At 45.3% G+C, this 13,665-nt stretch overlaps 1 protein-coding gene across 1 annotated transcript in view; it reads right to left on the minus strand.

Moving 5' to 3' along the window:
• The window catches only part of MORN5 (MORN repeat containing 5), a 118,297-nt gene that overhangs the window by 87,871 nt on the left and 16,761 nt on the right, over nt 1–13,665 (minus strand). Inside the window, exons 3-4 of the mRNA XM_088466684.1 lie at nt 12,150–12,261; nt 11,336–11,467 (exon numbers count right to left, since the gene is read on the minus strand). Coding sequence (XP_088322810.1) covers nt 11,336–11,467; nt 12,150–12,261 — 244 coding nt within the window. The remainder of the gene's footprint in view (nt 1–11,335; nt 11,468–12,149; nt 12,262–13,665) is intronic.

The raw sequence follows: 13,665 nt of genomic DNA on the forward strand, positions 1-13,665 counted from the left end.
AGGATGCCGGAGGTTGGGATCTGGCGGTAGGAATCCCGACGCCAGCATCCCGACAGGGTTAGGATACAGACACCTGCCGGTCAGTATCCTATCCCCCCCCTCCATACCCCGAACCCTACCTCCCCACTGCCTAAATCTAACCCTCCTCCCAGTGCCTAGACCTAAACTCCTTCCCCCGCACCGTAAACCTAATCCTCCCCCCTTAGTGCCTAACCCTCCCCCAAGTGCCTAAACCTTACCCTCCCCCAAGTTCCTAACCCCAACCCTCCCCATAATGCCAGTATTTACCGTCGGGATGCTGGTGGTCAGGATGCCGGCTTCGGCATTTTAAGTGCCGCCATCCCGTCTGTCGGGATTATAACTACATCACGCAAAGACAAAGGCTATAGAAAATGTATACAGAAAATGAGATGGACAAATTGACAGGATGGAATTATTACAGGTTAAAAACTAGTTAAAAGTCTCCTCCTTTACCAATAACAATAAGTTATGGGGGCTTATATAATCCTTTGAGATGCAGGCACAGGTGCAGGTACAAGACTGCCTGTATATTTAAAGAGGCAATCATTTAATGGGGGATGGGGGGGGTGATTGGGTTTATTTAATTTAAATATTTAATGTACTATGGGCCTGATTCAGCTTTGGACGGAAAAGCTGCTCGCAAGAAGCTTTGCAATTCTGTCTGTGTAGATATGGTAATGCAGCATCACGTCCCCTGCTGCATTACTTATGTATTATTTATTAACAGTTTCTTATATAGCGCAGCATATTCCGTTGCACTTTAAAATTGGGAACATTATTAGAACAAAACTGGGTAACAACAGACAGATACAGTATATAGGCAGGAAGGCCCTGCCCGCAAGCTTACAATCTGAGCTGTGTTGTCCAACGCAGCATCAGATAATCTGCGGAAAATGGAGCCACGCAGCCGGACGCCGCAGATGAGAGGAAGAAGGCAGGAAGTCTCCGTCAGCCGACAGAGATCCTGGCTTCTCCCCCCCCCCCCCCCAACGGCGACGACATGCCTCCGTTTTGGGAAGCAGAGACCATCGCCACCCCCTCTCCACCCACAAACGGCAGCAGACTGTCAATCACTGATAGTCTGCATCCAGTCTCCATGTGGGATCGTAGACCTGTTCTGCACATGCACAGAGCGTGTCAGGCGCCTGCATAGATTCCCAATCATTGGGAATCTGCGTTCAGCAGTGCACTATCAAACAATGGTGTTCGCTTGTCCCTCAGGGTAACTTTAGCCAGTTAAGCCTTGATTGCTCCACACTTTGAGGTGACTGAGGGCGATGGGGAATGTGACTGCATCATATGTGGTGACTCAGTAAAGGGCTCTGAGTTGTATAAAGGGCATGAGGGGGCTCTGGGCTGGCATATAAGGGCATGATGGAACTGAGGCATATATAGGGGCATGTATGGCCTGCGAGGCATATATATCGGCATGAATGCACTTTGAGGCATATATAGGGGTGGTGAATGAGCTCTGAGGCATATATAGGGGCATGGGGGAGGCTGTCTTTTAGAGCAGTTAGATAATTACCTGAAATAAGAGAAATAGCTGTAAACCTATTGCAGTTTTGGCCATGCCCACAGTCCCCCTGACCATGTCCCTTGTACCTGAATCTGAAAATAAAAAGGTGGTAGCCCTACCAGGATTATAGGAGCAGACAGTGACTGTAGTGATCAGGGTCAAAACAACAGTCTAGGACTGCTGAATGACAAGGCATGACCACCTGGTGTGATAGAAGCTACCAATCTCCCCACACTGTCACCAACACAAGTTGGACGTAAGTCCAGTTTAGTGGGGACTAGGTACCAATGGGAGTTAGAGGTCTCTTTGATGGCAATACTAATAGAGGCTTTAGCCGTGCGAAGTCAAAAGGCAGCCCACTCCTCGCTGTCCATGACAACGACAGTTCAGGACCAGGATGGAATGAGAAAGGACAGAACTGTTACCTTTGCGGCCAACTGAGTAAACGCAGTCTTTCGAAGTGGGTAGGTGACCCAATTAAGTTTTAAAGTTTTGACTATGTTATGTACATATGTGTGATCAAAACATTATCAATTAACCTGGTAAATGTACTGTGCTATTTATCCTGAAAAAAGTATGTGTATTGTAGTATGTGAGATTGCGCTATATAAGACTAAAGATAATAATTATGTGCAATGCCATTAAGTGGCCACTTTAATTGTGTGTTGTATGGCTAAGATGCACTGTGTGCTAACATAGGAGTCCAGAGAGAAAGTGCTCTCTTCTGCAATATAAAAGAATACTAGTGGGTTAATGCTCGCTTCCTATCACTGAGAATTTGTCTTGGCTTTGACAAGTTATATATAACACACTCTTGAATCAGTCCTCAGAGATCGGTAAGTGCTGCCTGTGGCGCAAAGACTGTTCACACAGAATCTTTCCAGCTAAGATGAAAAGTGTCAGGAGAGGGTCTAAATCAGGTTTTCTGCAGAAACCAGGTTCAATTGAATAATTGTGGCAAACATGTCTGCAATTAAATTCAGTCTAAACTCCCCTCTCGTGTACCAGATAAAAGTCCACTTTTACGACATATGTTCCTACAATGTACTGAGCATAATAGTTGTGTTTCAGCCAAATCAGTGTCTTCAAGTCTTCCTTTTTCTAAATGCAAAAAAAAGTGCACTTCCTGTAATTAATTAAAGAGAACCTGTCACATTCTATGTAAATCCTTTGATAGAGATGCCTCTAAACTCTGGGTGGAAGCAGTCCGGGTCACTGCTACGGCCGCAGCAGAGCTGAGAAGTTATACAAATGCTGTAGGTTGGCATCTTATGTAATGAGGCGCCACCTCCGGCTTTTCAGATCCGCTGCATGCATCTGAAGACGCAGCATCGGAGAAACATCGCAAACCATCGCACCTAGCATCGGACATCTCAGCATAATGTCCAACTTAACTAAGCTACAGGGGCCAGAAATCTGCATCCGAAGATGTAGTCGCTGGCCTTGGGACTCCCCCAAAACGGCTGCAGTTTGTCAATCAAATTGCAAGCACATACGCACTGTGTCTCCAACGCATGCGCAGAGCACTATACATCGGTCATTTATGACCAAATCTAAAATGCATCCACCTCTAAATCAGCCCCTCTGTACGGGTAAAAAATAAACAATCAGTTTTCTTATGTTCCTCAGAGAGCATATAAAAGAAACACACACTAGGTTGAATGTAGAGTTGGATGCCTTTGCGTCCAATACAAAATGTTCCACAAAAATAACGCATTTATGTGGTAATATTGCAAATATTTTAACACATGTACAACTCAGAATAGCATGATCAATGGACCTGTTAGGGGCCCACCTTATGACGTTCACCTTGACGAGGTAGGTGATAAAACATTTTTGCCGAAACATGTACTAAGAACCTTATTTAAAAACCATGTTAATTGTTGAATTTTGATATAAATAAAAGGGGGAGGGGGCTTGGACTGCACACCCTAAACGTAAACATAATAAGATGTGCTACCATGCTGAGACTTGTAGTACAATATATGGGACAAAGAATACAGGTGCACACTGAGGGCCTGATTCAGACCCGCTCGCGAGTACTATGCGCTCGCAAGCGGGTCGATGGTGGCCCAGTGCATATGCGCACGACGGAGCCGGCTCCGTCGTGCGCATGCGCGAGACCCGGATAGCGACGGGCAATCCGTCGCTCCGGGTCTCGTACCAAAGGGGGCGTGCTGTCGATGTTGAGTGACAGCACGCCCCATTTGGTGGGCGGGCCGGGGGCGTGGCTGCCCAGACGGAGACGTTCCCATGGGTACGCCTACCGTCTGGGGCCGACCCCACTAACATCACAAGTGATGTCAGTGGGAGTGCTTTCGGCTCTGTTAGAGCCGAAAGCACTCTGGGGCTTGCGGCAACGAGACCCTACCACAAGGGTCTCGTCGCAAGCCCGATGGTCGCGATGGTCTTGACCATCGCGACCATCTTCCTGGCCGCTCGCTATAGCTGTGGGTGGTCACCCACAGCTATGCGAGTGGCCAGGAGGCCGCTCTGAAAAACAAGAAGGACGGCCCTGACTCAGAGCGAGTACTAAGATCCTGATAAACTCTACAAATAAAATGGAGTATAAGTGAGGTTCTTAGTACATATTTGGCTAAAAATGTTTGCCCAAGCACCGCGTCAATGTGAACCCCATAAGATGGGTTCCTAACATCCCTCATACTAACACATTATGTAATTTATCCAGGACTTACTTATAAAAGTGCCCATACTAATATGTAGACAGCAAAGTAGGAACCTGTGCAGATGATTAAAAGCATACAAATACACAAATATAGTGGAAAGGGGGAGGGGGCTCAGAATGCACACCCTAGTTTTAAACATAATAAGAGGTGCTACCATGCTGAAACTTGTAGCACAATGCAGGGGACACAGAATACAGGTGCACACTCCGAGTACTAAGAACAATGGCCCTCATTCAGAGCCACTCGCTATTTGCGGTCGTTCGTTCTAAAACAAGGGGTGGCTATTCAAATGAACCGTTCGCTGTTTGCGGTCTGTTCACGCCTCTATGTCTGAACGAGCGAACAAAACTTGCGTTCGTTTTTTGGAAAAATACGCCCCCTGGCCGCTCGCATCCTACGTCATGTCCGCTATTTATTAGATTAATCGAGTACATGGACCAGGGTATGAACTGCTCGCTATTCTTGGGGTTGGTGTTTGCTACCACAATTTTGCGAGCAGTTCTGACTATAAAATAACCCAGTGACGTGGTCAATGACGCTGCTGTTTGAAATATGCACACCCATAAAACGCCCGTTTTGACCTTTAAGCACGCCTGCGTTCTGTTTTCCACTCCCCATTTTCAAGCACCTTCCCCTGTTACCACCCACATACGCCTCCTTCTGTCACTCAAAATAGCAGGCATTCGCTATTTAGCGAGCACATGAATTTGGGCCGCACTGACTGGTTAGCGCATGCGTATAACGATCCGTACGCATGCGCAGTTGGGCTAACATCGCTCGGAACGAACGAGCGGCCGCTAACGAGCGGCTCTGAATCAGGCCCAATGATAGTCTGGTAAAGCTGCCACAACAGGTAAGTCCTCAAATCCCATGATTCAGCAGGGGGAGGCCGCAAATAGGGGAGCAAGGAGTCCCATGGAATGCTTGGAAACACTGTCTGACCCTCTACATGATGCCAGTGTCACGTCGGCACTGGAAAACGGGATGTAGTTATGAGACAGGTAGCCGCACAGCGGAATCCCGGCAAGAGATTTAACATAGGCATCGAAATACCGACGCCTATGTTAATCCCAATGCCAGGACGCCAGCCCGAACGAAGGCAAGTCCAGGATGCCCTTAGCGTTAGCCACGGGTCTAGAATTAGGGACTCTATGGGAGTTAGGTTTAGGTTCTGGGGAGGGAGGGGAGAATTAGGGTTAGGCACCCCTAGGGTGGAGGGTTAGGGCTAGGCACCACCGGGGGGGAGTTTAGGTCCAGGCACTCCCCGGGAGGGTTAGGTTTAGGGTGCGGGGAGGGGGGGTTAGTTTTAGGCACCTCTGGGGGGAGGTTAGGGTTAGGCACTACTAAGGGAGGGTTAGGATATTTACCTGCCCCAGTCGGGATCTCCTCCTGTCAGGCATCCGCTGTTGGGATTTAAACCGGCGGCTAAACAGCCACTGGCATTTCAGTCGCATTCCCTGTTTTCAGAATATTTCGGTTTATAGAATACCGGATTTGGGAGACCCAACCTGTATAATATATTAATCACTGTTTTTATGTATATAATTTTTTCAAATGATTTTCAGGTATTAATTCGGGATGTAGTCTGGAACCCGACGGTCTAAATGCCGACCACCGGCTTCGAGACTGCTTTATCCCGATTAGGGACGAATGACAGGCGTCTAAATGTAGACGCCTGTCATTTGCCCGAAGTCGGGAGACCGGCGCCCGGCATCCCGATCGAGCGGATGCCGGGCGCCGCAGCGGACAGCCGCGGGGGGGAGGTTTAGGTTTAGGGCTCCCGGGGGGGGGGACGTAGCATTAGGCACCCCCCCGGGAGGTTAGGGTTAGGCACCCCCGGGGGGAGGGTAGGGTTAGGCACCCCCCGGGGGATTTAGGTTTAGGCAGCGGGGAAGGGGGGAGTTAGGGTTAGGCACAATGGGGGAGGTTAGGGTTAGGCACCCCTAAGGAGGGTTAGGGTTAAGGGGGGGTTAGGTTAGATTAGTAAATACTTACCTAGAGGACGATATGGATTTCCTCCTTTGCCGGGCATGCGGCCAGCGGTAAAACATATCACACCCATTAATTCTTGCAAGACATCACCGTACAAAGTCAACAGAACATGCTGTGACTAAGAAGCATTTTGCAGGATAGATGATCGTGGCCCGCAGTCCGTGACCACACACACACTGGCTATAGTGCCCAAACACACCCCCGCCCCCTCTGTAGCCCCGCCCCATGGTAATGTAGTGGAAGTCACCAGGAGCTAAATGCTGCCTGTGAGAGGCTGCTTCAAGTTCAAAATCTAACTGTAGCCAACGCTTCATCATGCGGCCAGCATTACATTGTATGGCCAGTTCTGTGGCCGTTTCCATTGCTGATTGTGTAACCAGCGCAGCGGTCCCTTATATTACTCTGTAATGCTATGTGAGTTGAGTTAGGTGCAGGGGTTGAGGCAGACCCAGGAATCGAGCCAGGCCTCATAGCATTCACACCCTCTGCACCAGCCCCTTACATGATGAATTGAATTAATTTATCAAAGCACACTTTTTTTTGTATTTTGATGCGGCCACATACTACTTCATAATAGAAACATAGAATTTGATGGCAGATAAGAACCACTTGGCCTATCTAGTCTGCACTTAAAATGACAATTAGATTTTTAAAGTATATTTAAAAAAATAAATTAATTAATTTTTAAGCGATCTATGGTTGGGAGCCATTAATGCCAAGGGAAGAGAATGCGAACATCGTAGGGTCCCCCAGCAAAAGCCACAACCAACACAGGCTATGACAGACTGAATTGGTCACACTATAACAAGGTAACATTTGTGATATTGTGCCTGTGAGGTGCCACCATTACGAGCAGTTCCACGCCGTCCGATGGCACTTTGGCAGCATCTCTGACAATTGAATTTCCTCCTAATTGTCATTTTGTGTAAATGGTAAAAAAAAAATTCTAAAGAAGAGATACATAAGAATCAATCAAATCCACAATGTGGACTAAAGGCCTCCATACACGGGGCGATTTGCATCAGATCCGATGGCACATACTGTACGATTTCCCTTGAAAATTCTACCCTTGACATTCTGTACGATTTGTGTTAAAAAAGGTACGATTGGACAAAGGACCATACGATCCGATGTATCGTGAAATTATTGCAAATCGTTTACGATACATCGTATGTAGCAAATACACACATGATGCATCCGCTGGAATGTCAATAGTCTGTCAGAAAATGGTGGAGGGGAGTGTCCAGGGACATTGTACATCGCATCGTACTTCATCAAAAGTACGTATAATGTGTGTCAAATCATACACGATAGGTTGCGATCTTTCTGCAAAACCATTTGATCTATGATGGTGATACACGACGCCGGGGACGCGCGTTGGCATTGTAATCGTGCATGAAAACACTACTTGTCACACGATTGGTCCTTACAATCAGTCGAAAACGGCCATATCATGTGAAAAATCGCCCAGTGTACGGGGCCTTTAGCACCAAAGTACAGTGATTTTAACAGTATCCTACAATACTGCAAACAGCAAAAATGTCTAACAAAAGTGAAAGTAAAAGTAATGCATCCATACATATACATAAATATTTTTTTGTTATTCTCTTTGATGTTAGGCAATGTCCTTAAAATAAAAAGTTAATAAAAAAAACGAAAAAAATAAAAATTCTAAAAAGAACAATATAAAGACCGCTCAGGCTCTCTCATTCCAGTCAGGCAGCTGTATGAACAAATACACAGTACTTGGTGGACACGTCAGCCTACCCCACACCTCCAATTGGCGGCACTCCAGGGAAGTAGACCAGCAAAATTATATATTAAGAGAAAAAAGTTATTATATATTCAACTCAATGTGAAACATAGTGGTCAAACATAGTGGTTAACATTACATTTTCCATTCATATTACTGGGCATGCTTGCACCCAAACTAAATATCGGAAAAAAAAAAAAATATGTTTGGCTTCAAGTGAATTTAAATCACTACCTTATGAGGGTAAAACAAATCTATTCACTGGAACACAAAACGGTCAATGGAATTTGCATGTGCTTCTGGCTAATATTTACGTGCAACTGGCATATCTAAGTTAGTGAGAGAAGGGGGAAGTTACCACTCATATAAGCTCCTAAACATCTCATCAAAAGTTAAATAAATATGGTTGAGCAGGTAGTAGAAAAAATCCAAATCCTCAGAGTAATCACTACATTCAGCTCCCTGTAGACCCAACTTATAAAGGCACTGTATACTGGAGAAAATATATGAAGTATAATCAAGCAAAACTTCCAGTTCCAGTCTAGTCTATCCGGTTGTACACGCAGGGGGGTACCCAGAGACACCCCACCCCTCCCCAAAAAACAGACTAATTGTTTATTTTCCGAGATGGAGACAGTTTCTGTCTCAACAATATTTTACTGTTATATGAGGAAGGAGGGGGGCAGGTTCCCATGCAAACATGAGATGTGCTCCTTCAGTTACATCCCCCTGTATATAAAATGGACTTAAACTCGAAACCTCATGAATTGCAGTCAGGCACCTAACACATGGAGCTATTTGCTCCTGCATAGGAAGCCCTGTAATTCTAACGGGTTGGATACGGGATGCCGGCGCTCGGGACCCCGGCGGTCAGAATCTCGACGCCGGCATCCCAACAGGTTTAGCATACCGACACTTGTTGGTCGGTATGCTAACCCTCCCCCTCTCCCTAATCTAACCCTAACCCTCCCTGCCTGGTGCCTGACCCTAACCTCCCCACCTAGTGCCTAAACCTAACCTCCACCTCCCCGCAACCTAAACCTCCTCCCCTAGTGCCTAACCCTAACCCTCCCCCTAGTGCCTAACCCTCCCCCCAACCCCACCACTTACCTTCGGTATCCCAGCGGTCAGGATGCCGGCGCCGGGATTGTGACTGGCGTCGGGATTCTGGCTCCGGTAATGTAAGCGTCGGCATCCTGACTGCCGGGATGCCGAACGTATCCCATTTGTAACTATTAGGGATGTGCAGGCTCGGATAGGTTCGAGTTTGCACGTGGAGTTTGGATTTTTCCCTCCAAAAAAACGGAACTCAGAAAGAGGCAAAACGTCATCTTGCACGGACGAACATCATCATTCCTGGACTTTTCATGTTAAATAAGAAAACCCTATCGCTCTACGTCTTCTACTATTGATTCTATCCTTAAATGCTCTCAACTATTAGGGGTATTCAATATGGAGCGAAAACTCAGTTTCTGCGATGTTTTTGCTCGGATGACGTCATTTTCGCCGCTTTTACTTTTACACCGTATTCAATTTGAAAACTTTTCGCTTGTGCGAAAAGTATATTGCATTGGACCCTGCGAAAAAGTATCACCAAGGAATGGGTGGCGAAAAAAAGTGCAGAATTGGGGTTTTGGGGGTGCAACATTTCGGAAACCACCCTGCAACCTTCAGAAAGTCCCCCAAATGTAAACTGTGTAAAAAAAAATTAAAAAATACCTCAGAAGACCCCAAAAAAAGCACTTTCATTTTGGGGGTGAAAAAAAAAATGTTGGGGTACAAAGTTAAAAACTAACAACAATCTAAGGGGGTCCCCAAGTATGCCCCAGGTGTTTTTTCATTGCAGATGTTTGCGACAGGTGGAATTTTCCCCTTTTTGTAAAACTTCACTTTAGCAACTTTTAAATATGCTCACCCCCATTTTCAAGTACCCTAAATTTGCTGGGACTACTTATTTTCTGCAAAAAAAACTTCTAAATACTATTCTTCACCACTTTCCAAATCCCCAATATAGCAGCTATTGAGCCCGTTTAAAGACCCCAATAAACTTCAGTAGGGCTAATCGGGGGTATCCAGAGTGATCCCCTATGTCAGAGCATCTTTTTGGGGGTGTTAGGGTGTTTCCCCAAAAATCAGCGAAGTCTTCGCTGATTTCACTTTCGCCAGGTGCCGTTTTCTACGACTTCATATTGAATACGGGTATAATCGGGGCCGCGCGCGATACTTTTTCGCCGGCAAAAGCTCCGATGTGCGGCGAAAACTTCGGCACGCATAGACGGCGAAGTTTACGTTTCATATTTATCTTGTAAAGCAGGACCTCTGGTTTAAACAAAATGGGTTGATCACTCCATCAGTACAAGTGTCCTATGGTAATTAATCTGCCGACTGTTGTATTTGTTTGTTGCTCAGTTTTATGACAAATGTCAGCTTAGCCAAAAATACGGAAGGTGATTTGCTTCACTGCTTTTTGATAATTTTAACCAAATATGAATATACCGTTTATACTGTTCTTGTTAGGACAAAATACTTTCAACATATAATAATAATAATACAATAATCAATGCATCAGCAGCAACATGCCAACTGTTGCAAGTAATAAACAAAGATCAGAACAATCGCTGTTAATATTTAGAGAAAACTGCAAACTTGCCATTTGTGGGCAAATAAAAGCTAGTCGAAATGGATTAAATGGATCTCACTAACAGAATACATAAAAAGACACACTAACATAGACACATAGAGGCACTGTTGGAAAGAGGCCATTGTTTTTTAAGCTTTGCTCTAAACACCTGAAAATGTTTTTGTGTGTCATCTGAATGCACAAAACTAATATGAATCGGCTGTTGGTTTCTATTTTGAATGCACATTTTGTATATGGCTAGAACATAATTGGATTATTCAAGCAGACATGAACGGACTATACATAATTTTCAAAAACTGATACAATTTCAAACCTGTAAAAATAATTATTGCAACTAAATTGCTACAAGTTAGGAGGAACCACCGTCACCTCTAAAACTAAAGGCCCCCCATATATCTGTGATCTGTTTCACCATTCCCTATATCGGACTGGAACCGTGGATCCAGCGGTCTGAAATCCCTATTGGAAGCCATCAATGGTGACCGATCCGTGGGGGAATTGGTGAAATTCTTCATGTTAAAAAATCCCCGATTTACTGATCACAATCATATTTTGATCGGCAAATCAGTGAAATCTAACATGTTGGATTTCACCGATGCCCCAAGCCAGGCTTCCTGGGATCCCTGAATTGGCCCAATACATTGCAGATGTATGGGGGCCTTTATGTAAAGCAAAAAAACACAACAATAAGCACAATATATTTAATAAAGCTGAATGCTAACCGGCATTTCTCAGAAATCGGTGCTGGTAGTCTGTCACAACACGAGAGACTGGGTCATAAAATCCATCACCGCAATCATAACAGCCTTCTGGGATTTGTCGAGGAGGATCCAGATTTGTGAGTTGCGAGCGACCTAAAAAAAATTAAATGTTTATAAACTGATATTGGCTTGTACTCCCACAGTGCCTTGGTGCTCAATATCTAAGCTTTTGAAGAAAAGGTTGTCTAGTGTGCTCAGTAAGGGCTTACACCAAGTGTTTCATCCAGTATCTGAGATTTGCTCTACTTATAAGGGATGATTTAATTTTGATGAAACCTCATGAACTAGTACTTTGCGGGAAGTCTGGTCAGCAAAATCTTGCTTGCTTTAGCTTTCCCCCTTAGAGGTGCAAGCAAGATTTCTGTACCATAATGGCTGGCGACCTTGTGCTGACTTGAATGGGCCCCATTATGTGGTTAGATGAAAGTAAATGGGATATTACATTTAAACTGCATGCACCATTTTCACCTGATCATGTTCCATCAAGATAATCTCCTGCAGCCATGTGTGCAGACATTTTTTTCAGTGCAGAGATTTATCAATTTCTCTTTGATAATCAGTAAATATATCATATATGGGCAAAAAGTAAAAACCGCAATTATTGCATGGTTGGTGCTATTCTTTGCCCTAATACATTTTATCTATATCAATATGTGTCACCTGTAACAAGTGAGAACACAAATGAAATGACATCAGAGCCAATCAGCAGGCTGCATAACCTTCAATTGATTACATATGCATTGAAGGGCATTAGTATATGTAAATGTAATAGCACCTGCAGGTTTCAGACCGGAACACATCTCGGTATAAAATCTTCTGTCATAACCATCACAGTAATGCCAATTCTCCTTTTCAAACTGAAGTCCATCTGCAAAAGTGTACTTTCCCTGCAAAATAGATACTAACAAAGTCAAATAAATAGAAATTTACAGGTAAAACAAATCATCACTTTGAGTTATAAGTTAATGTCAACTAAACAAACCACTCTTCCCTTAAACTTTGCTTTTCATATTCTTAAGAAAAGTACATACCACTAACCTGTCATGCAGATTGGAAAAACCTGATAAAGACTTAGTACAACTTGCACTTCTCTGTCCTTTGGCTAAGATCAAGTGTAGAAGTCTATGTACGCTGTGGGGCTTAAAGGAGCCCTCAGTAGGCGATGGGCCACCACTTGATCCTCTGGCCAAGAGGCCGGTAGCCTGAAGCCCGAGCTGTTATGTGCCCCTGGTGCCTCCTGAGCCAGGGATGCCTGAAGATGCACTGGTGTTGAGAGCTATCTTTGCACTAGTATGGCACTTTGCACTGCACTTTATTTTTCAAGCTGCACCATTTCTCCTTTGCCCTGACCTTTTGGCTGGGTCAAGGATAATTTTTTATTCCCCCCCAGGCCTAATTATTTATTTATTTATTGAACTTTTTCACCTCACCTTTTTTTTTGGTGAGAATGTCACATTTGTGGGGCTATGGGCAATACCCCTATAGGCGGCCCTCTCCCCTAGTTTCCTGAGGTTCTCTCCTTTTGGGGAAAGCTAAAGATTCCAATCCCTAGTGGGAAGCGTCGGCCTACACTGGGGAGAAAGTGGCAACCCCGAGCCATGAGGTGGAGGGAAACCTGAAGACCCTTGCCCCCTAAGGGGATGTTAGGCTCCGGGGCCAGGGATATCAATGGGTCCCCCCCAGGGCCGGATTAAGGCTATAGGGGGCCCGGGGCACATCAGACAGACAGGGGGCCCTATTACAGAGGTAGGCAGATTAATTATCTCTCTCTCCCTAATATGTATTTTGTTACCATATAATGTGTGTGTGTGGGTGTATGTTCTGCCGTATATGCTCCCAAATGGTATTACTATACCCCTCACCCCACATAGTGAGCCTGATTCCGAGGTGGGTGCAGCTATGGTTACCAACGGGGGACGCATATTGAATTGCACGGAGATCTATGCAATTTCAATAGGTGTTCCTGGGCGGGGACGTAAATGGCGATGGGCGTGTTGGTGTCGGACGCAGTTTCACGGGCACCGCCGCAGACATTCTGAGCAACCATAAGGTTGCTCTAATGTCTGATGGTGCAGTTGATGTTCGATTGATGGTGCGTCTTCATGTGGGCATTGGCGGATTTGTTTTGCGGCCGGTGGGTGTCTCAATAAGGTGCCTACCGACCGCGGCATTAGCATCAAGACGCTGTAGTGGCTGCGACTTTGTCGCAGCTGCTACTGCAAATCCATCCACCTCTGAATCAGGCCAAGTATTGCTACCATAAATAATATTACTGCACCCCCACCACCCAG

The sequence above is a fragment of the Taudactylus pleione genome, unplaced genomic scaffold (genome assembly GCF_031769625.1).
Source record: "Taudactylus pleione unplaced genomic scaffold, aTauple2 ptg000009l, whole genome shotgun sequence".
Taxonomy (NCBI): domain Eukaryota; kingdom Metazoa; phylum Chordata; class Amphibia; order Anura; family Myobatrachidae; genus Taudactylus; species Taudactylus pleione.